The following is a 24,145-nucleotide window of genomic DNA, read 5'->3' as shown; positions in this document are numbered from 1 at the left end:
GACTAAGACATATCTCTTAGTCATCAACTAGTTGGTATTATATACCACTGATATAAGGCAGAAGTGTCTTGGTTTAAGCTGGTACACAAACAGTTAAGTTGATCTCCAGCTCCATGAAACACACCTACACGCTAAGCTGATATACAGACACTTAAGCTGATATACAGCTCGCCAAAACACACAGACACACTTGCATAAATTATACAGGTCGTAGCCAATACTGGAGAAGTCGACATAATTCAACGATATTGCTTCCGGACACCTAAATTCCATTATTATTCTACGTTTACATCCAGTTTCGCATTCCCCACCAACACCACTATCACAACCACCACCACCACCATCACCACCACCGACAATACCATCACCACCACCACCGCCACTATCACCACCACCACCGCCACTATCACCACCACCACCGCCACTACCACCACCGACGACACCATCGTCCACTGTTGCGTCCCTTGCATGGGACTCAAGTTGTATTTGTTATTGTATGTATATATTATTATGTTCCCAATATTATGTTGTCTATATCTTCATTAATAGCTGAAATGAAGATATATTGCTTTACAATATTATCTGACCTTATAATAGAGGCGTTGCCTGAGTGAGTACCAGCCTACCTCTTGCCTTGGTAACATCTCGTTGGTTGAGTGAGTACCAGCCTACCTCTAGCCTTGGTAACATCTCGTTGGTTGAGTGAGTACCAGCCTACCTCTAGCCTTGGTAACATCTCGTTGGCTGAGTGAGTACCAGCCTACCTCTAGCCTTGGTAACATCTCGTTGGTTGAGTGAGTACCAGCCTACCTCTAGCCTTGGTAACATCTCGTTGGCTGAGTGAGTACCAGCCTACCTCTAGCCTTGGTAACATCTCGTTGGCTGAGTGAGTACCAGCCTACCTCTAGCCTTGGTAACATCTCGTTGGTTGAGTGAGTACCAGCCTACCTCTAGCCTTGGTAACATCTCGTTGGCTGAGTGAGTACCAGCCTACCTCTAGCCTTGGTAACATCTCGTTGGTTGAGTGAGTACCAGCCTACCTCTAGCCTTGGTAACATCTCGTTGGCTGAGTGAGTACCAGCCTACCTCTAGCCTTGGTAACATCTCGTTGGCTGAGTGAGTACCAGCCTACCTCTAGCCTTGGTAACATCTCGTTGCCTGAGTGAGTACCAGCCTACCTCTAGCCTTGGTAACATCTCGTTGGTTGAGTGAGTACCAGCCTACCTCTAGCCTTGGTAACATCTCGTTGGCTGAGTGAGTACCAGCCTACCTCTAGCCTTGGTAACATCTCGTTGCCTGAGTGAGTACCAGCCTACCTCTAGCCTTGGTAACATCTCGTTGGCTGAGTGAGTACCAGCCTACCTCTAGCCTTGGTAACATCTCGTTGGCTGAGTGAGTACCAGCCTACCTCTAGCCTTGGTAACATCTCGTTGGCTGAGTGAGTACCAGCCTACCTCTAGCCTTAGTAACATCTCGTTGGCTGAGTGAGTACCAGCCTACCTCTAGCCTTGGTAACATCTCGTTGGCTGAGTGAGCACCAGCCTACCTCTAGCCTTGGTAACATCTCGTTGCCTGAGTGAGTACCAGCCTACCTCTAGCCTTGGTAACATCTCGTTGGCTGAGTGAGTACCAGCCTACCTCTAGCCTTGGTAACATCTCGTTGGCTGAGTGAGTACCAGCCTACCTCTAGCCTTGGTAACATCTCGTTGGCTGAGTGAGTACCAGCCTACCTCTAGCCTTGGTAACATCTCGTTGGCTGAGTGAGTACCAGCCTACCTCTAGCCTTGGTAACATCTCGTTGGCTGAGTGAGTACCAGCCTACCTCTAGCCTTGGTAACATCTCGTTGGCTGAGTGAGTACCAGCCTACCTCTAGCCTTGGTAACATCTCGTTGGCTGAGTGAGTACCAGCCTACCTCTAGCCTTGGTAACATCTCGTTGGCTGAGTGAGTACCAGCCTACCTCTAGCCTTGGTAACATCTCGTTGGCTGAGTGAGTACCAGCCTACCTCTAGCCTTGGTAACATCTCGTTGCCTGAGTGAGTACCAGCCTACCTCTAGCCTTGGTAACATCTCGTTGGCTGAGTGAGTACCAGCCTACCTCTAGCCTTGGTAACATCTCGTTGGCTGAGTGAGTACCAGCCTACCTCTAGCCTTGGTAACATCTCGTTGGCTGAGTGAGTACCAGCCTACCTCTAGCCTTGGTAACATCTCGTTGGCTGAGTGAGTACCAGCCTACCTCTAGCCTTGGTAACATCTCGTTGGCTGAGTGAGTACCAGCCTACCTCTAGCCTTGGTAACATCTCGTTGGCTGAGTGAGTACCAGCCTACCTCTAGCCTTGGTAACATCTCGTTGGCTGAGTGAGTACCAGCCTACCTCTAGCCTTGGTAACATATCGTTGGCTGAGTGAGTACCAGCCTACCTCTAGCCTTAGTAACATCTCGTTGGCTGAGTGAGTACCAGCCTACCTCTAGCCTTGGTAACATATCGTTGGCTGAGTGAGTACCAGCCTACCTCTAGCCTTGGTAACATCTCGTTGGCTGAGTGAGTACCAGCCTACCTCTAGCCTTGGTAACATCTCGTTGGCTGAGTGAGTACCAGCCTACCTCTAGCCTTGGTAACATCTCGTTGCCTGAGTGAGTACCAGCCTACCTCTAGCTTTGGTAACATCTCGTTGGCTGAGTGAGTACCAGCCTACCTCTAGCCTTGGTAACATCTCGTTGGCTGAGTGAGTACCAGCCTACCTCTAGCCTTGGTAACATCTCGTTGCCTGAGTGAGTACCAGCCTACCTCTAGCCTTCGTAACATCTCGTTGCCTGAGTGCGTACCAGCCTACCTCTAGCCTTGGTAACATCTCATTGCCTGAGTGCGTACCAGCCTACCTTCAGCCTTGGTAACATCTCGTTGCCTGAGTGAGTACCAGCCTACCTCTAGCTTTGGTAACATCTCGTTGGCTGAGTGAGTACCAGCCTACCTCTAGCCTTGGTAACATCTCGTTGGCTAAGTGAGTACCAGCCTACCTCTAGCCTTGGTAACATCTCGTTGGCTGAGTGAGTACCAGCCTACCTCTAGCCTTGGTAACATCTCGTTGCCTGAGTGAGTACCAGCCTACCTCTAGCTTTGATAACATCTCGTTGCCTGAGTGAGTACCAGCCTACCTCTAGCCTTGGTAACATCTCGTTGGCTGAGTGAGTACCAACCTACCTCTAGCCTTGGTAACATCTCGTTGGCTGAGTGAGTACCAGCCTACCTCTAGCCTTGGTAACATCTCGTTGGCTGAGTGAGTACCAGCCTACCTCTAGCCTTGGTAACATCTCGTTGCCTGAGTGAGTACCAGCCTACCTCTAGCCTTGGTAACATCTCGTTGGCTGAGTGAGTACCAGCCTACCTCTAGCCTTGGTAACATCTCGTTGGCTGAGTGAGTACCAGCCTACCTCTAGCCTTGGTAACATCTCGTTGCCTGAGTGAGTACCAGCCTACCTCTAGCCTTGGTAACATCTCGTTGCCTGAGTGAGTACCAGCCTACCTCTAGCCTTGGTAACATCTCATTGCCTGAGTGAGTACCAGCCTACCTCTAGCCTTGGTAACATCTCGTTGCCTGAGTGAGTACCAGCCTACCTCTAGCTTTGGTAACATCTCGTTGGCTGAGTGAGTACCAGCCTACCTCTAGCCTTGGTAACATCTCGTTGGCTGAGTGAGTACCAGCCTACCTCTAGCCTTGGTAACATCTCGTTGGCTGAGTGAGTACCAGCCTACCTCTAGCCTTGGTAACATCTCGTTGCCTGAGTGAGTACCAGCCTACCTCTAGCTTTGATAACATCTCGTTGCCTGAGTGAGTACCAGCCTACCTCTAGCCTTGGTAACATCTCGTTGGCTGAGTGAGTACCAACCTACCTCTAGCCTTGGTAACATCTCGTTGGCTGAGTGAGTACCAGCCTACCTCTAGCCTTGGTAACATCTCGTTGGCTGAGTGAGTACCAGCCTACCTCTAGCCTTGGTAACATCTCGTTGCCTGAGTGAGTACCAGCCTACCTCTAGCCTTGGTAACATCTCGTTGGCTGAGTGAGTACCAGCCTACCTCTAGCCTTGGTAACATATCGTTGGCTGAGTGAGTACCAGCCTACCTCTAGCCTTGGTAACATCTCGTTGGCTGAGTGAGTACCAGCCTACCTCTAGCCTTGGTCACATCTCGTTGGCTGAGTGAGTACCAGCCTACCTCTAGCCTTGGTAACATCTCGTTGCCTTAGTGAGTACCAGCCTACCTCTAGCCTTGGTAACATCTCATTCTCCTCGAAGTTTGATTAGACTCAAGTTTTGGGTAACAGACGGTTCAGTTGGTGAGACAGAACCTCTTTCTCGCTACACTGAGTATCAGTGAAGGACAGAATTAGTTCTGGACTTAGAGATTTTGATATCTACTAAGGCTGCGAGTTTTTCTGACGTTGTGAAGTCAATTAGTGGATTTAACTATGACCTCTACGTATTACCGTAGTCTTAATTTGAACTGAGCCGAACTTAAATTCGTACTCGAAGCCAGTGATTATTCGAGTACGGATGTACAATTTAACCTTGTACGTATATAGAGTCGACCTATAGTGAGACATTTCCATCAATGATTGAAACCTCTGGATATTTGTGTATATATGGTTAATTACGACTCGTGACAATGGAAATTCTCACTTCTAAATGTTCATAAATTGTATTATAAACTTGTGGCCTTTATTATTATTGTACTCAAAGGTACCAGTCTGTATTTTTCAACAAAAGAGAGTATGTATGCTACTTCTTTTAAGAGAAGTTAATATTAAAGATATTAAATTATTATTTTGTCGGATTTTTGTCTCCTGGATATAATTTAGAAAAAGCTTATTAAGATGGTCCTTTATACTAAAGTTAGCCAGCCCAGACCGTGATCCAACACCTTGTTACGGGAAAGAAGACTTTCACAGGCTACATAGGTAAGGAGACTTATCCCAAACTCCACAGAGTTCTCTACTCGCTTCTATTCTGTAACCCAACAAGACACCTAACTTCTCTTTTTTTTTTTGTAACACCAACACCACCACTGTTAACACCACACCACTGTCATCACCACCACTTCGTCACCACTGCCATCACAACCTCCATCTACCATCGTCACACCATTACTCTTCCTGCCCCACCTAACAATACACACCTAACAATGCTCGCCCATCCTACTTCTCTACACCAACAGCTTTCATCTTTAAGCGGGGAAGTTTATTTTTAGTGCTAGAAAGCCACACCAGTGGATAGGAGATGGAAGACACCACCGCAACCATCACCATCACATCATCCCCCGCACCACCGCCACCACCACCACATCCATCGCCACCATATACATCCCCCACCATCATAACCACCACTATCACCACCAGCCAAGGGAAGACAGTTCTTGTCTTAATCAAGTGCCGCATCTCAATATCAAGGCACCTCGCTGCAAGAAACTGTTGCTCACATCAACTCTTGGCCTTCACGCGTATGACAAATTTTTTGTAATACTGGGAAAAGAAAATCGCCTCGAAATTTACTCAACCCTTTGAAATTTGCAGTCCATAAATTTTCGGCATTTTCTGGGAATAAATTTACATTAAGAACCCAGAGCAAATCATCAACCTGTATCCACCATTGTTATGAAATATTTGTATACACTAGCACCTCGACTCTTCCCTGGCATAATTCCCTTCCCTTGCTGGTCTTCGACTCTTTTTTCCGTGGAATCTGGTTACATAGAAGAGCAAATATGGAAGAGGGATCGCACCTAGTATTCTCCTGTCTCCCTTTGTCGCTGTTTCTGCTGTTGTACCCACTGTTTGCTATTCCTCCTCATTCTATTCATCAAAGTTCCCTTGAGTGCTGGTGAAATAAGAGCAGAGGAAGTGGGAGTGAGTGGACAAGGGAGAAGGAGCAAGGGAGTGAGCAGGAAAGAAAGAAGGGATGGAGTAAGAGTTCGTGTAAAAGGAAGAGAGCGATGTAGTGGGAGTAGGCAGAGCAGGAGAACAGGAGTGGAAGTAAGCGGACGAGGAGGGAGAGCAGAATGTCAGAATAAGCGAAAAAGAGAGCGAGGGAATTAGCAGAGAAGGCAGAAAAGAGGGGAAACGAAGGGCTGGTCGAAGATGAGTTTCAGGATGGAGGAGGTGGAATGGGAGGTGAAGGTTTCCTGCGAGGTGGATGTGCCATGGGAGGTGAATATGTCATGGAAGGTGGAGGTGACAGGAAAGGTAGAGGTGTCATGGGAGGTGGAGGTTAAGAAAAAAGGGCAAGAAGACGGGGGTAGGAGTGGACGATGAGGAACTAGATTTGGCAGCGGTGGAGTGGGAGACGTGAAAAGGATGACAGGAGGGGGATTGTAAGAGAAGCATTGTGGAAAGGAAGGTTGAGGAATAATCGGAGAGGAAATAAGGAAGTAGTTAGCAAGTAAGGGCTAGTGTGAGATTGTATGAAGGCTAGTATGAGGGCTAGTGTGAGGGCTGGTATAAGGGCTAGTGAGAGGGGTAGTTACAGGGATAGTGTGAGGGTTAGTATTCAGAAAGTTGTATGACAACATCGGGCTTAGCCAGTCACATTACTATGTGCTTATATCACTATCACAAGCCAGTGTTCGCATCACTATCACTAGCCAGTGTTCGCATCACTATCACAAGCCAGTGTTCACATCACTATCACAAGCCAGTGTTCACATCACTATCACAAGCCAGTGTTCACATCACTATCACAAGCCAGTGTTCACATCACTATCACAAGCCAGTGTTCACATCACTATCACAAGCCAGTGTTCACATCACTATCACAAGCCAGTGTTCACATTAGTGTCATAAGTGACGGTTAAGAGAACTCGGCAGAAAGTATATCACCAATTAAGCAAATTTTAGCATTATTTATCAGACATTAACAAAATATTCCTGCTCCCTTACTTCCTTATAAACAAGTGGTGAAGGTTATAACACTGATACTCTCACGGAGACTCCCTTGAATGCTTGGCTCTTTAAAACTGCGTGTCACATGTTCACCATCTATAAAGAATGTTTTAATACCTAAAATGGGGAGCATACATCTCTCGGTGTAATAACATCCTATCTGACTGCGTCGTTTACACTGTGCTGCAAATATGACAACACAAATGGGGATAGCACCCATTATGCGAGGTTTTTAATTACTCTGCTAGAAGCCGTATTGTTGCCCACGTGTGGCGGCCGTATTTGCAGATGTAATAAGGACGATACTAAATGAAAGGTGTAAATTCCTCAGTCATGTGGCACTATTGTGCCTCTTCTCCCGTGTAGCAGCTAATCTCTCGATATTATGTGATCTCGGGAAATTTAGGTTTCCTGATTGCTGCGTTTGAGTCATGGGCTAATGTTTATGATCAGTTCTGTCGCATGGGAATATTTTAACCCGGATTTCTTGTAGTTACTAGCAGTTCCATCTGTCGACACAAATTAACACAATTTGTTTCCACGTCTAGTTGAAATATAAAAAGTTAAACTAAGCAAGGTTAATGCATGTTAAAAAGCGCATTTCAATCATTATTTTATATTTCGTGCAGGCTATTTGTAAAAAAAAAACAATTATCGGGAAAGCTTAAACAGTCAGTAAGACTAAGTTATTCTGGTGTTAAATTCGATTATACGTCAAGGCTGGTACAAGGTGAGTGGTAGTCTAGTGGTCAAACTCGCGGCTCTCAACCAAAATGATCTGGATTCTACTGTGGGGAGGTATTACGCTGTTAGTGGTCTCTTGGTTTCTACCTTAGACCGGACTGGGTTTCGACATCAATTAAACATCGGTAACAACTCTCTAACAGCTCTCGGTCTATAAACTGAACTGAATAAAAAAAATCCTTAATGTAATAAACTAAAGCTGACAAATACAGAGGTAGAGACACACAAGTTACATCATTAGCTTTCATTGAGACAATTTTTACATTTTACATGTGGTTTACAGTTCAATATCAGTTTGGAAGTGCGTGATGATACAAGAAAACCTGTGTAAAGTGCGTTATTGTTAATTACCAGGCCGCTTGCAGTAGGAGTGTGTGTGGTATCCGCGTAGCTTGTGCTTTAAGGCAGACCTGTAGTGAATACAAGTATTGTTTGCTATTCCAAGGAAGGCTACGTAGCAAAGAGCTGTCTTCTCTTCTGTGAAATTTACTTAGTAGCGTGTTCATAAACAGAATCTCCTGCTTGGCGGCACCATTGTTTGCTATCCCAGGGAAAAGGTCGTAGAAAACAGATGGATTCTTTTACGTCAGATTTACCTGGTGGTCTGTTAGAATCTCATGTCTAACGGTGAGTTTGTAAACACTTGTTCACATCTCAGCGGTGGTCTACTACTCATCATATTATTTCTCTTCGCTGTTTCAGGCTTCACCTCATCAATCTTCCTCGTACACCTCTTCTAGTCTTCATCGCCCGCAACACATTCGTTCTCGCTCCTTTGAGTTTCTTGTCTTTCCATTTAGTAAATAAGACAGCCCACAGTTACCAAATCCACTGCAAATTGTATTCTTGTGTATGCCATTGTACCAGTGGTGTACCATTGGTGTACCATTGATGAAGCGTTATTAGTGGTATTAGTACCATGGGTGGTGGAGATCTTAGTGGTATTAATATCTCTGGGTAATATTTCCCCGGGCGGTTTAATACCCTCATCTTGTCTAGAGTGTTTCCTTATCCGCCCAATTTCGCTTTCCATTTTTTCTTCCACTCTATTCATATTTCCTCGTCTTCTCCTCTCTCTTAGTTTGAATTACTTAACATTTTTATTTCCTCCCGTCATTCACGTCTCGCACTTCCCTAACGAGTCCTGCGTCTCATAATCAGCGTTCCACGTCCTAATCTCCAGATATGATGGTATCTTATCTTGAGTAGCTGAGTGAGTGAGACGTAATCAGGGGAGATTCTCTCTCTCTCTCTCTCTCTCTCTCTCTCTCTCTCTCTCTCTCTCTCTCTCTCTCTCTCTCTCTCTCTCTCTCTCTCTCTCTCTCTCTCACTTAGCATGAAGATCCCACGAGTATGTCATCATCATTCCTATCATCGTCATTATTATTGTTATTATTATTATTATTATTCCGTGGTTATAACGTGGTTGCTTCTGCTGTACAGATCCGGCGAGTGAAGGTGGTTCGTCAGAGGAACTCCGGCTTGGGTCTCAGCATCAAGGGAGGATCCGAGCACAAGCTACCCATCCTCATCTCCAGGATCTTCAAGGACCAAGCTGCTGACCTCACTGGCAAACTCTTCGTCGGAGATGCCATACTCAAGGGTCAGATTATTATTATTATTTGTTATTATTAGTAGTAGTATTTTTAATATTATTTACATTATTATAAATATCATTATTATTAGAGACAGTGTCTGGGGAATGCGAGACAAGCTTTTCCAGTCAAGGACAGGAAGGACGAAGTCCAGTTTCTTGGATCAAGACCCCTCACCAGGGATCTAGGCACCTCCCCTTGAGGGGCGCCGAGGATGAGAGGGACCCACTCCCAGGGACTATTAATCCCTCATTCCGTTTCCGAGATAACGAGGGCAGGTATGGAAGGAGAGAGAGAGAGAGAGAGGGAGGGAGAGAGAGGAGGGGGATAAGGCACAGAACCTCTTTTCCAGGTGGACGGCTTTAAGGAAGAGAAAAATAATTAAAGAAAGGGGGGAGGGAAAGAAAATGAAAGATTTAGTATTGGGAGGAAGGAGGAAAGAGAAAAACGGGGAAATAAAAATAATAAATGTTAGAGAGGAAAGACAGAGTAGAAGATAGAGACAAGCTGAAGAAAAATGGTAGATAAAAGTAGATATAGAAAATGTGAAAATGGCATAGAAAGACTGTGTAAAGAGACAGGAAAAAGAGAGAGAGAGAGAGAGGGAGAGAGAGAGAATGAGGCTGGCAGAACTGAAAGAGAAAAAAATACGCTGTTGTGATACAGCATATGTAAGTGGAGAGAAAATTTATAGAAAACATAAAGTAAGAGAAAATATAAAAAATAAAGCAGTAGAAGCTAAATTTAAAAAAAAAATGTAGGGGGGGGAGGACAAGAGGACAAAAATGATGCTGAGAGAGAAGAGGTAGCAGGTGGAGGCTGCAAAGTCTATTGTCAGAGTTCCTCTTTTAAAAGTTTTCACCTGACATTTTTGTGTAACCGTGTCTGTGTGTCTGTGTGTGTGTGTGTGTCTGTGTGTGTGTGTCTGTGTGTGTGTGTGTCTGTGTGTGTGTGTGTCTGTGTGTGTGTGTGTCTGTGTGTGTGTGTGTCTGTGTGTGTGTGTGTCTGTGTGTGTCTGTGTGTCTGTGTGTGTGTGTGTCTGTGTGTCTGTGTGTCTGTGTGTCTGTGTGTCTGTGTGTCTGTGTGTCTGTGTGTTTGTGTGTCTGTCTGTCTGTCTGTCCTCGCCTAATTGTGGTTGCAGGGATCCGATCACAGCTGGCCCCACTTCCTCACTAGTCGCTACTAGGAGGCGCGCGTGTGTTTGCATGTGTGAGCGTATGTGTGTAGTTAAAAATTATACACAGATTATCTCAAAACGAGACTAAGAAATGTAAACAAAAAGGGTTAAAAACATTACACTTTCACATTGATGGCGTCCAGGGTTGAGCAGTCTGTCGTACAGTACACTGTGTCTCTCAAAGAAAATTGAAGACAAGTCTAAGGTGTTTGAGTAAAAGTGATCCTTTAGTGTCTATAACATGGACACGTGTGAGGCTCGTACAGAACGCTCAGATCCTTCCTAAACCAGACAAGACAGCAATTTCCTCAGCTTCAGAGGGAGACGAAAGAGGCTAGGTGAGTGTTGCTCCCTCACTACCGTGTGTGTGTGTTCTCTAATCCAGTCTTCTTTCCTTCCTCACTGCCTGTCTCTTCCCTTCTTTCCCTTCTCATTCTGTATCTTTCTTTTCTCCTTCGCTTCCTGTGTCCTGTAGCTCGGTTGGTAACGCACTCAGCTCCCACACTGAGTATCAGTGGTTTGAGTCTGGTACGGGTGGAAACGTTGGGCTTGTTCCTTTACACCTGCCGCCCCTGCTTACCTAGCAGTAAGTAGGTACCTGGGTGTTAGTCGACTAGTGTGGGTGGCATCCTGGGGGGTAGGATACCTTAGATAGCGCTGGGGCTATAAATGAGCTGAGGTACAGTAACAGTTCTTAGCCTGTAAAACTGATTAGTGTAAAAATAAAAACTTCCATTAAGAATAATATACCGGTGTAGAAAACTTGAGGTCAGTCACACGGTTTATTCTTCAGTTATCGCCTGTAAACAAATATCCTCGGAAGGTAATCCTCGGAAGGTAATCCTCGGAGGTATTCATTTATCCCAGACTAACTCCCAATTATTAATTAATAATGTTAAAAAAAATGGAAATTTACCCCTACATGGCCTTAAACTCTAGTGACTCTTCCTTAAAACAAGATTCATCAGTGTTTGAAGTTTGAAGACGTTCGGAAGAGGCATTGTTAATTCCGGAGCGACGACGCAAACAGCACATGAACTCTACACAGAAACACTGAGCCACCTTATGACCTCCCCAACAGCAGCACTTAACAGTGGAAGTGACCGTCGCTGCAGATTATATCTTGAATCCGTAGTTATAGCCACAACGAACAATATCCTTCAAAATTCTGGATCATGCATAACCTCCGAAGAATTAGCAAGGCTTATTCTCCCGTCACCTGATAACCTTACTCGGATGTCTACTTAAATGTCAGTAACCTGACCTCATTCTTGGACATCAGGGCCTCTTTATGAGCTCTGTAAATACCCATGTATTGTAAAGATTCAAGTCTATCAGAACAAGCATCTCAAGTTATAGCATTGAAACTTTGAAAGGAGGAAAAGAATAAAAAGAAATCCGTCAACCACTATAGATATTCCTTTTCTGGGGATACCTAATAAACCACTCTGCTAGATTTTCTTGCCGTATCCTACCTAGATTAACACCCCTCACGAATTAATAATACGAAGTCATCTCTGTCTTCTTCTTCCACCTGAGACTAACATATTTCACACCCAGCTACACCACACACCAGGATGAAGCTGACAGCAGTCTGTCATCACTTTAGAAAAGACTGAATCTCACTTCAAGTGTAATCTCATTTGCCTGGAAATTCTTGCAGCTTTTTCCTTTCCCTGTGAAGGATCACACACAGGTCCCCGTGAGAAGGATCACACACAGGTCCCCGTGAGAAGGATCACACACAGGTCCCCGTGAGAAGGATCCCACACAGGTCCCCGTGAGAAGGATCACACACAGGTCCCCGTGAGAAGGATCACACACAGGTCCCCGTGAGAAGGATCCCACACAGGTCCCCGTGAGAAGGATCCCACACAGGTCCCCGTGAGAAAGATTCCACACAGGTCCCCGTGAGAAGGATTCCACACAGGTCCCCGTGAGAAGAATCCCACACAGGTCCCCGTGAGAAGGATCCCACACAGGTCCCCGTGAGAAGGATCCCACACAGGTCCCCGTGAGAAGAATCCTACACAGGTACCGGAGAGAAGGATTTTACACAGCTGCTCGTGTAAAGGCTGTAAGACAGCTGCCCCTGTGCAGGAACCCTTCACACGGGACCCCGTGTTTATACAAATTCCCCGTGTAATCAGGCAGATATTGCCAGCGTCCGAGGTACCAACATTTCAAACTTTTATTAAAAAGTTGTGGAGGAATTTTACAAATTTTGCAACAAGGCTCCGAGAAGACGCTGGAACCGGAACCTTTTGAACTATGGTGCCCTTAACTATGGTGCCCTTAACTATGGTGCCCTTAACTATGGTGCCCTTAACTATGGTGCCCTTAACTATGGTGCCCTTAACTATGGTACCCTTAACTATGGTGCCCTTAACTATGGTGCTCTTAATGTTGTCCTTAACTATGGTCTTAACTATTGTCTATGGCGCCCTTAACCCCGGGATATATATCGGCATTCCTCATAACTTTTGTTAGTGTTTGATCCGGGGAATATGAGAGCAGCTCCAATTCCTTGTATCAAGACCCGTTCACCACCCTCAAGGGACTGATTACATTCTACTGTCTTCTATATATAATTTTACGAGGCTGAGGGACTGATTACCTCTTCTTCTTCTTCAGTCTTCCGTTTACGTCGTTTTATTGTGGAAAAAGACAGTTATGTAAAGTTCAGGACACTTATTAAAGGAAACGTTTCGCCACGAGTGGCTTTGTGGCGAAACGTTTCTTCTAATGGACGTCCTATACTGTACATAAGTGTCTTTTCTCCAAATCTTGTCAGTTTCGCCATTTTTCACGTCCTTGTAGTGATAAAGCCAATAAATGGAGAAATCTCTGCTAAATATGTGTACCCAAATGTTCCACTTGTGTGTAATTCATAGTCTTGTCGGTATTGTATATTCATGGTATATTATGATGAGGGTTTGTAATCTGAAGAAAATTATGCTGAAGAGCGAGTATCGAGGTACTGAGACCATAGCATTTACAGCTCAACAAATCCTACTGAAATTCTGATGAATTGTTTTTAAATACAAACATTTGTGCTGAGGAAGCTTTAACTAGGGGATGGGGAAACTTTTCGCTCTGTGTCAATAGCTTGTTTTGATAAAGCTTTAAATAAAACAAACCTTTTGTCACAAGGTGGCACTCTTTGCATTCTGCTTCTTTTTTTTTTAGTATTATCATCAGTAAGTCTTTGTGATCGCCTTGCAGCGCCATCTGTTCTAGTGATCACTCAGAGATTGCAAGAGTAGATGGGTAGATGGGGATGTGTCTCACAGTTCAGTAGCTGATCTTTCGACTCACATCCGAAGGGTCCTAGGTGACTTGTATCCGGTTTCATCCTACGGTAGCTCGGGTAAGGTTTATCGTTGATGAATATACTCAGAGGTGAGTATGAATGTCATTACTAGATTTTCTTTCCTGGGTTGACGCTGGCTGAGTAGAAATTCTTTAGAATATCCCTTTGGGATTAATCTAAAGAATTTCTTCTACTCAGAACAAAAAAAAAAAATGCCAAGAAAAGAGCAAGCAAAGTGGCTTATTTCTATTGGGATCAGTTGGTTCTCTTCACTAGGATGCCAACCACAGTAGTTAATTAACACACTGGCATCTATTTACTGCTAAATAAACAGGCGTAACGACACTTGGTCATTTGACCCCAGTGGCCCGGGGACTAGACCAGAGTCCTATCGGTAATGAAGTTGGCGTTGTTTAACTGGGCTTCGAGTTGCAAGAGCGACCTCGCCATGAACTTCATGAGCTACATTGTAAGGGTGACTACAGAGGAGCACCCAGGTTACCAATGCAACCTGTCCTTCATATACTTATGTTCTCACACGAGTTGCAATGCTACAATTTATACGCGATCTAAACGGTAACAAAATTATATATATTTGGCTAGTTCGGCTTACGTTTTAATAATATTACCTAAATTTATCTTGCATCAATTCTTATATACAATACCGAGAAAGTGATAATAGCTGAAAATGTAGTTAACCAATAATAACGAAATCTCACATTAACAATGTATCAGCTAAGACCTCCCAGGCGCCTGACAGTGGGATGGCCTTCTAAATAAGTCCCAGTTTAAAAAACAGAGAAAGATCTTCACAAAAGATGTGAAGACGCAACCTATTCTCGTTTTTCACTGAAGTTCTCTTATCCGAGGTTCTTTTTCTTGAGTACGGTTTGTGGCCATTGTTGCTCGAGCCTGTACTGAGTGGTTGAATTCCAATAACCTCTACTTGTCAGACCAATCCTGCAGCTTGTGCAGGTCAATTATCTGATTCTAATCTGCTCATTAGTTTGATATCTACGAAGTGGAATATGCCAGATAGTCTCTTCCACTACATCGTTCACGTACACCAGAAACAGTATAGGTCCAGGACAAATCATTGTAGTGAAAGGATGCAGTGATTGTCTAGGAGGAGGCATAATGCCTCCTCCTAGACAATCACTGCATCCTTTCCTCTCTTCTCCACAAATTGTCGCCCAGGCTCTCTTACTTCTCGTTTCTGGCTCTCTTGCTTACCTTTCTGTTTTCTGTTCTTTGCTTTGTTTATTTTCCCATATTCTTACATTTTTAGCTTTTGCATCGCAACATCTCTGGGTAAGGCATGGGCTCTCCTTGCTCTTACCATTGATTCTTTTGTGGGTATGTGTGTGTCCTCTGCCTCCCGGCAATGCCCAAGTGTGTGTAGTTACCTAGTTGTACTCACCTAGCTGTGGTTGCAATGGTCGAGTCAGAGTTCCTGGCCCCGCCTCTTCACTGGCAGCTACTGGGTCACTCTCCCTGCACCATGAGCTTTATCATACCTCTGCTTAAAGCTATGAATGGATCCTGCCTCTACTACATCGCTTCCCAAACTATTCCACTTCCTGTCTATGTGACTGAAGAAATACTTCCTAATATCCCTGTGATTTATCTGTGTCTTCAACTTTCTGCTGTGTCCGCTTGTTGCTGTGTCCCATCTCTGGAACATTGTCCACCTTGTTAATTCCTCTCAGTATTTTATATGTTGTAATCATGTCCCCCCCCTTATCTCTTCTGTCCTTCAGTGTCGTCAGGTCGATTTCCCTTAACATCTCCTAGTAGGACAGACCCCTTAGCTCTGGGACTAGTCTTGTTGCAAACCTTTGCACTTTTTCTAGTTTACGTACTTGGCTAGATGTGGGTTCCAAACTGGTGCCGCATACTCCAATATGTGTGTGCATGTGTGTGTGTGTGCATGTATGTGTGTGCATGTATGTGTGTGCATGTATGTGTGCATGTGCATGTGTGTGTGCATGGGTGTACATACCTAATTGTACTCGCCTAATTGTGGTTGCAGGGGTCGAGACTCGGCTCCTGGCCCCGCCTCTTCACTGAACACTACTAGGCCCACTCTCTCCCTGCTCCATGAGCTTTATCATACCTCGTCTTAAAACTATGTATGGTTCCTGCCTCCACTAAATCACTTGCTAGACTGTTCCACTGCCTGACTACGCTGACTGAAAAAATATTCCCTAAGATCCCTTTGACTCATCTGAGTCTTCAACTTTCAAGTGTGACCCCCTAGTGTGTGTGAGTGTGCGTGTGTGCATGCGTGTGTGCATGCGCATGTATGTATTTCTGTGTGTGTGTGTGTGTGCGCGCGCATGCATGTGCGTGCATGGCTCCCCACACATACGATTGTTAATATCGTGGCGTACACTATGCTGAAGTTATCACGAGGTAAAAGGGCTTCCCTGGCTTACACTTCCCCTTTGCTCAGTGCCACTTTCTTACCCGCAAGCGCCACTCTGTTATTCGTATCGTGCGAGTTAGTCAGCACTTTCTGCACGCTCGTACCTCCTTAACATCCCGAGAATCGTGCTCCTCTCGGTGCAGGAATATATGAAATGTAAAAAGTTGTTAAAGAATAAATTCTTGCAGAAGTATGCTTCACGGGAAGTATGGAAAACTACCTTCCCAATCTAAACTTCCACGAGAGGCTCATGGAAGTTTACTTTTAAAGACAAATGTAGTGCAAGACGCATGATAAGCAAAGCCACTAAAGGAATGACTACAAGCGGTTTAAGCATTACCTGATGGAATGGAAAACGTACAGAAAAAACAACCCAAGAGATGTTGAATATGGTAGATACAAATTACGTAGAGGAGACATGTATCAACACCAAGCAAGGGACGCAGGAAATCATATAGGGGAGACGAGAGGGAGTAAAATTAAGTGCCAGGGAAACAGCAGAGAAAAGAGCCTTAAAAAATAATAATTGGAAGACAAGCTAAAAGGCAGTTTGTAAGCGGAACCATGATCATAAAAATAGGAGAATGTCTTTCAAGGAACAGGTGGTAAAACGTGACAAAAGAGAAGAGAGGAAACACGAGATATTACAGGGAAACGTGCAACGAACTTAATAAGAAGTACAAGGTGGTATTTATGGTAGAACATGAAGAGAAACGCGACGCCATTGACAACATAATCAAGTACTGAAACATAAACGCAAGAAAATGAAGAGAAACTTCTCAGAGATCTATATACAACCAAATTAATGTGACCCAACAACAAGACTCTTGGATACTGAAAGAAACAGAAACTCAAAATGGACCCATAAAGAGGATCTCAGCGGCTCAGTGGACATGGGCCAGCTGCAGGAAATCTGGGAAAAAAATAAATGTTCTTATTTTCAGACAAAACACAGATCGGTATCACTAATAGGCCTACTGGCCTAAGTCTTCACAAGAGTGTAGTGAGGTGGCTCGTGGATTTGTCAGAGAAAATCGACACGGATTTTTTATATGGAAAAATTCTCTTATACCGTGGAATAGGAACACCGGTTCTGGGCGGACCGTGTTTTCTGGCGTTAGGAAAAAAAGAAGTATTTTGATATGACGACTCGCAGCACTGGATGGCCCTTTCGGGTTTAGCGTTTGACATTATTATTATTATTATTATTATTATTATTATTATTATTATTAATATTATTAATTATTATTATTATGTCAACAACAACCATCACTGCCAACAATGCAATTCACAACTACTACAAACATCACTGAAAACCATCACCAACACCGCTACCACCAAACAACAGCAACATTAACTACCACCACAATCACCACCCATCCCTATAACCACCCTTAACTACCACCACAAGCACAAACCATCCCTATAACCCCCCTTAACTACCACCACAAGCACAAACCATCCCTACAACCACCCTTAACTACCACCACAAGCACAAACCATCCCTATAACCCCCCTTAACTACCACCACAAGCACAAACCATCCCTACAACCACCCTTAACTACCACCACAAGCACAAACCATCCCTACAACCACCCTTAACTACCACCACAAGCACAAACCATCCCTACAACCACTCTTAACTACCACCACAAGCACAAACCATCCCTACAACCACCCTTAACTACCACCACAAGCACAAACCATCCCTACAACCACCCTTAACTACCACCACAAGCACAAACCATCCCTACAACCACTCTTAACTACCACCACAAGCACAAACCATCCCTACAACCACTCTTAACTACCACCACAAGCACAAACCATCCCTACAACCACCCTTAACTACCACCACAAGCACAAACCATCCCTACAACCACCCTTAACTACCACCACAAGCACAAACCATCCCTATAACCACCCTTAACTACCACCACAAGCACAAACCATCCCTACAACCACCCTTAACTACCACCACAAGCACAAACCATCCCTACAACCACTCTTAACTACCACCACAAGCACAAACCATCCCTACAACCACCCTTAACTACCACCACAAGCACAAACCATCCCTACAACCACTCTTAACTACCACCACAAGCACAAACCATCCCTATAACCACCCTTAACTACCACCACAAGCACAAACCATCCCTACAACCACCCGTAACTACCACCACAAGCACAAACCATCCCTACAACCACCCTTAACTACCACCACAAGCACAAACCATCCCTACAACCACCCTTAACTACCACCACAAGCACAAACCATCCCTACAACCACCCTTAACTACCACCACAAGCACAAACCATCCCTACAACCACCCTTAACTACCATCACAAGCACAAACCATCCCTACAACCACCCTTAACTACCACCACAAGCACAAACCATCCCTACAACCACCCTTAACTACCACCACAAGCACAAACCATCCCTACAACCACCCTTAACTACCACCACAAGCACAAACCATCCCTACAACCACCCTTAACTACCACCACAAGCACAAACCATCCCTACAACCACCCTTAACTACCACCACAAGCACAAACCATCCCTACAATCACCCTTAACTACCACCACAATCACCATCCATCCCTACAACCACCCTTAATTTCCACCACAATCACCACCCATCCCTACAACCACCCTTAACTACCACCACAATCACCAACTGCAACAACCACAATCACCAACATTTATCACCAGTAATTCCTGAACAATATCATGAAGGACAGACTGCAACAGGTCGTAATCAACTGTAAAAGGAAATCCATTATTTAATCAGAGGAGTTTGCAAGTCCTAATCAGCTTCAGACAACTACTGTGACCACTGAAAACATGACCTTAATTCCCTGGAAAACTGCACAAAAAATTTTTTTTTTCTTTCTCATTTGGATAAAAAATGTTTTTGTTGGTCTATTCCGGGATCAATTGCCAATTATAATTTTTTTTGAAGTTAAGCTCGATGATTTGTGAAGACTAATATTTTTGTGTGTGTGTGTGCGTGTGTGTGCGTGTGTGTGCGTGTGTGTGTGTGTGTGTGTGTGTGTGTGTGTGTGTGTGTGTGTGTGTGTGTGTGTGTGTGTGTGTGTGTGTGTGTGTGTGATTACCACTTTATAGTTAGATAAGCAGAGTAATGCTCGTGGTGGTCCATCTAAAGTGTTTTATCAAACAAATACTTTTATTAAATTTCTTGTGATTGCAGCACTTTCTACGTCCTCTCCTGTGATCTCATCTCATTGCTTTACCACGATGCGAAGAGCGTTCTAGTATCCCTTCGGCACTTTTTTTTTTTGGTTTCATGTGTAAATAATGATTGTTTGCTCTGTGTTGACAGTGAACAACCAGTCACTGTTGCGGTGCACTCACGACGAGGCTGTGAGTGAACTGAGGCAAGCAGGTGACGAGGTACTGCTGACAGTGCGACACTACAAGGCCGCTACTCCCTTCCTCAACAAGAATGACGGTGGGTAAGCCACACACTCCACTCTAGTTGATAGTAAAGTCCCTCACTCGCCTGTCTAGTTGACAGTAAAGTCCCTCACTCGCCTGTGTAGTTGATAGTACTATCACTTTCCTGTCTAGTTGATGGTACTGTCACTTATTCTCCTCTCTAGTTCATAGTACCATTCCTCACTATCCTCTCTAGTTCTTAGTACCAACTATATCTCTTTAGTCCATAGGGTTACCTGGTTCACAATCCCGTTGCTGTCTGTTATCAAGTTCATAGTACTGTTCTATAGTATTTAGTTCTGTTCTTTATTGTTCACTGCTTCGCAGTGCTGTTCCTTACAGCCTTCTAGTATGTAGAACCGTTCTTTATTGTTCTCTAGTTCGTTGTATGGATTTTTATTATTTGATCGTAGTACTTTTTTATTTTTTATTAATTTCTCATGTAAATTTCATATCTCTATTACTATAATGGAATTTCTTAGTGAACTTGCTTTTCTATTTCCTAAGTCACAGAACAACTCTGTTATAAATGGCCCATTGTATTCCAGTTTCTAAACTTTAACGCACTAAGCAATGTCTAGCTGTGAATAGTGAGAGTAGCAAAATGCTAGGTAACATAGCTAGAAATTTTCAATACAAACGAAACACAAACAACATTGCCTCTGTACAACTTCGTGTTAGACCTCGAATTGAATATTCTGTTCCATTCTTCTCCAAAAAATCCGTGAAAGAAGATAAACTGGAGAGGGCGAACAGAACGTCAACATAGATCGCATCAAGAAAGGTATATTAAACTGCGAAAGTGTGTAAATTAGGCACATGTACATCATTATGGAACGTATCATGATTAGAAAATATCCCTAACGCATCACATGTACAATAAATAAGGCTCGTATATTTATCAACAAATAAACTTTGTGAAGAAAATTTCCAAGTGTATAAACTGGTCTCTCAAAGGGAGAGTATCAGATCTAATTTAAGAATATAAGATGCTGAACAGGCTTAACACACTCAAACATGAACTCTTTGGGGAACCAAAAAGAAAGATGCAATGGATCGAAGAAACAGGTTGAAACTCTCAGGCAAGAGATGCAACAACAACGTGGGGTAAGGTCATGACTGCAACACGCTACTCTCCGAAGTTGTAAGAGTAAATACTGTCCTTTAAGAACTGACATGAGACACATTGTGAAAATATTTGATTCAGGTGAACACAGTACAAGAACCAGATTAAGGCCACAGAAGCTTCATCATCAGGGACAGTTGTGGAGGTAGCGGTATTAGTAGTGTTAGTAATAGCAGCAAGGGTAATCTATAATAGTAGTAGTAAAAGCAGCGGGAAGGATAGTAGTAAAGATTATGCTAGTAGTAGTAACAGCAGTAGTAGTAATAGTAGCAACAGCAGTTGCAATAGTAATAGCAGCAGCAACTGTTGCAATACCAGCATCTTTAGTAGCAGCAAGTATAGCATTGCTAGTAGTAGCAGCAGTGATAGTAGTAGTAGTAGTAGTAAGACTAACCTGTACTTGCAGGTACTTTTCTCTGTACGGCATGGTAGCTGGCAAAGAGTAATGCAATTTGTCAAAGGGAAATTGACACTGGTAGCAGAGAACCTTTTATTACGTCGTTTCACCAAAAGGCTGGACTTTATCAAGATTGGACCTCATCATGGTTGGGCTTTATCAAGGATGGGTTTTATCAATGCTGGAAATATCAAGGCTTAGTTTAATCGACTATACTGGAACAAGCAAACACACCGCCATGTAAGGCGGTGTATTTCATTATTCCTTCACATAAACAAAGCCAAGCCTAGGGTGACGCACCATAATAAAAGAATTTACTGTTACTGCTGTCTTTATTTCCGTGTAGCAGTTGTCTTCACCCCCGTTTTGTCATGTGTGAACCGCTGGAAGCGGAGGAAGGGGTAAGAACCTCTGTTATACTGTTACCTCATTTGTTTATACAAGAGTAAAGATGGCCAGACTGGAATTCATTATTTCTCAGAATACAATCTCGATATTAACCGTAATGTCTTCTGTTAACTGTCTTTTCCATGTACTCACTTTTTACCTCTCTTTTCTGCCAACATTTTCTGCAATATTATACTCTGGCCATTAAGGCAAGCTTCCTCCTCAGACTTTCCCAAGAGTGTAACTCAGCAGTGACCATGGGACGCGAGGTTCACACGCAACCAGGACATAAATCCTTCTAATGGTACCATTAATGAGGAAGAAATTAGGTGTGAGAGTTTTGCATAAGAGCAAATTTGTATTTATGAATTTATTAGGCTCATGTAATTTATTGCAAAGTTGTTTAATCATCATTCTTTTGATGGAATTTTGTTTTTAACGTTCACTTATCTGTATTTATAAAAATGAATTAAAAAAATGATATTTGTAATAACTATGACCACTGTGATTGCACTTACTATAAATTCAGAAATAATCATTTAAAGACAAAAACATATTACTAGCATTTATTAGGAACTTACACAGTGGTTAATATGAAATGACTTGTACAAATTAATTAACATATCTCCCAAGCTGCTGTTTCTTCACTGCTAGATTGTTGTAGTACAGCTCTTGTCCCTTACTCCTGTAGCATTTTCTTACGTATAATCTATAACCTCTATGTATCAAATCCTGGGCATATTAAAGGTTTTGATATATAATATATATATATATATATATATATATATATATATATATATATATATAATATATATATATATATATATATATATAATTGTTGTTTATAATAAATCCTCCTATAACTGTAACTCTTCCTTAAACATTCCTTTGCGTCCGCTTGCACCAGAAAGATAAACAACTGCCTTGATGCGAAGCTGTAGACAAATATTGAGCTTCAGAGAAGCCTGAGGAGGACAGCAATATGTAAGCTGAATTTCAAAGGATCTGACACATTTGTTTTGCTTCCGCACATAATCTTGCGACATCAGCTGCGGTTTGTGTTTAGCCCAGTGTGTTGTTCTCGGTCCATTGGGTTTGTGCATTAGTATTTACAGGAGTGTGGCTGTAGGCGTTCTTTATCTATCTCTTTGTGGGTTTCATGACCTCTTTTGAGTTTGTATTGTGGTTTTCTATTTAATACTGGCTTTCAATTTCCTTATCTTATATTCAACAGTCATTTTAAAGTTTGTTATTCCCTTGTGGGCTCTTTTTATTTCAGTTTTTCCATCTAATTGTACTTTTCTACATTCTCGTGTGTTATTCTTTCATGTTTTTGTTTCTTGTACCTCCTGTCAGTTGCAAAGAAAATTATATTCATCTCCAGTACTAGACAACTGCCGCAATGAGTAACGATATAAGAAAAAAACAGAATAATTCTTTGGACTTTTCAGAATGTTTTCATAATGCAATCCTCTGTTCGAAATTAATGCCTCAGTAGTAGTGACTCGTATGATTGTGTTCACTGTGACACAAGAACACACGGGTTCTAAATTTCTCGGGGTAGGGGGAACACACTCGGCAGGTCACTGGTTACTTGTTAGACCTCAGCCGGAGGATCAAACGTACACTGAAAGGATCATATGACAAAAGATCCATATCAGGCAATATTCCTTGACGACTATAATAGCACAGATTACGAAGTCAGGAAACTAGCTGTCGCACATAAATAAAGAGCACAAACAATTACACCCGCTGGTCTTGTTACGCGTCTATAATGAATATGTAAACGGCTGTTACAGCCGAGCGTAATGTGTTAAACTGCCTTGATAAGTGCTGCTAGGTTGATTTTTTTTAATGTTGATGGTAGTCAGGTTGTGGTGCTTTGATGGGCTATCAGCCAACTCTGCTAACGATAATTAGTATGATATTTTCTTTGTGAAGTTGTTCCATAAAGTCTCTGATCGTTAGGCTTGAGGTTATGTAATTAAAGGCTCCCGACCGTGTAGACTATTACAAAAAAAAAATGGAAAATGGCACGAATTCAAAAACTACTTCTTTAAATCTGCCCCACAACGAGCCCACTTTCAATGTTACTTAAACAATGCGCTAAACTTTGTGTTTTCTTGGGTGTGTTGTGTTGGTGGGACAGACAATGTGAGCACGACTGAGAGCACCACATCACAGCTGAGGCCTGAGGATGGTTGGCGCTCCCCCTCCAACCCCACAACCCCGACCACGCCCTCCTCCACACCCACCTCCGCCAAGATCACCAACCACAAAATCTCCAACAGCGATCAGACCGACTCCATCGTCTCCAACAACAGCACCACCACCACCGACTCTTCCTCCAACAAGAGCACAACCACCAACAATCTCAACAAAGTCAACAATAGCCGAAACGAAGTCATCTCCAAGCACACCCCCAATGGCCTCTCCAACGCTTCCTCCACCACCACAACTACTCCAACCACCGCCACCAACACCCCAACGGGCGATACCACCCCCAACGGACCAAAGGTGGAGAAGCAGTGGGTGGACATTGTCACAGGTGGGTATTCCGCAGGTGGGTGGTCCT

The 24,145-nt window shown here is 43.5% G+C and overlaps 1 protein-coding gene across 1 annotated transcript in view; it reads left to right on the top strand.

The window, feature by feature from the left end:
* Positions 1-24,145, top strand: part of Syn2 (Syntrophin-like 2) — a gene marked incomplete at its 5' end in the record, with an annotated part of 584,160 nt that overhangs the window by 515,211 nt on the left and 44,804 nt on the right. Inside the window, 3 exon segments of the mRNA XM_053777238.2 lie at positions 9,121-9,280; positions 19,545-19,673; positions 23,720-24,118. Of these exon segments, the coding sequence (XP_053633213.2) occupies positions 9,121-9,280; positions 19,545-19,673; positions 23,720-24,118 (688 nt within the window).

Source organism: Cherax quadricarinatus, chromosome 21 (assembly GCF_038502225.1).
Source record: "Cherax quadricarinatus isolate ZL_2023a chromosome 21, ASM3850222v1, whole genome shotgun sequence".
Classification (NCBI taxonomy): Eukaryota; Metazoa; Arthropoda; class Malacostraca; order Decapoda; family Parastacidae; genus Cherax; species Cherax quadricarinatus.
This window is presented reverse-complemented; position numbering and strand designations above follow the sequence as displayed.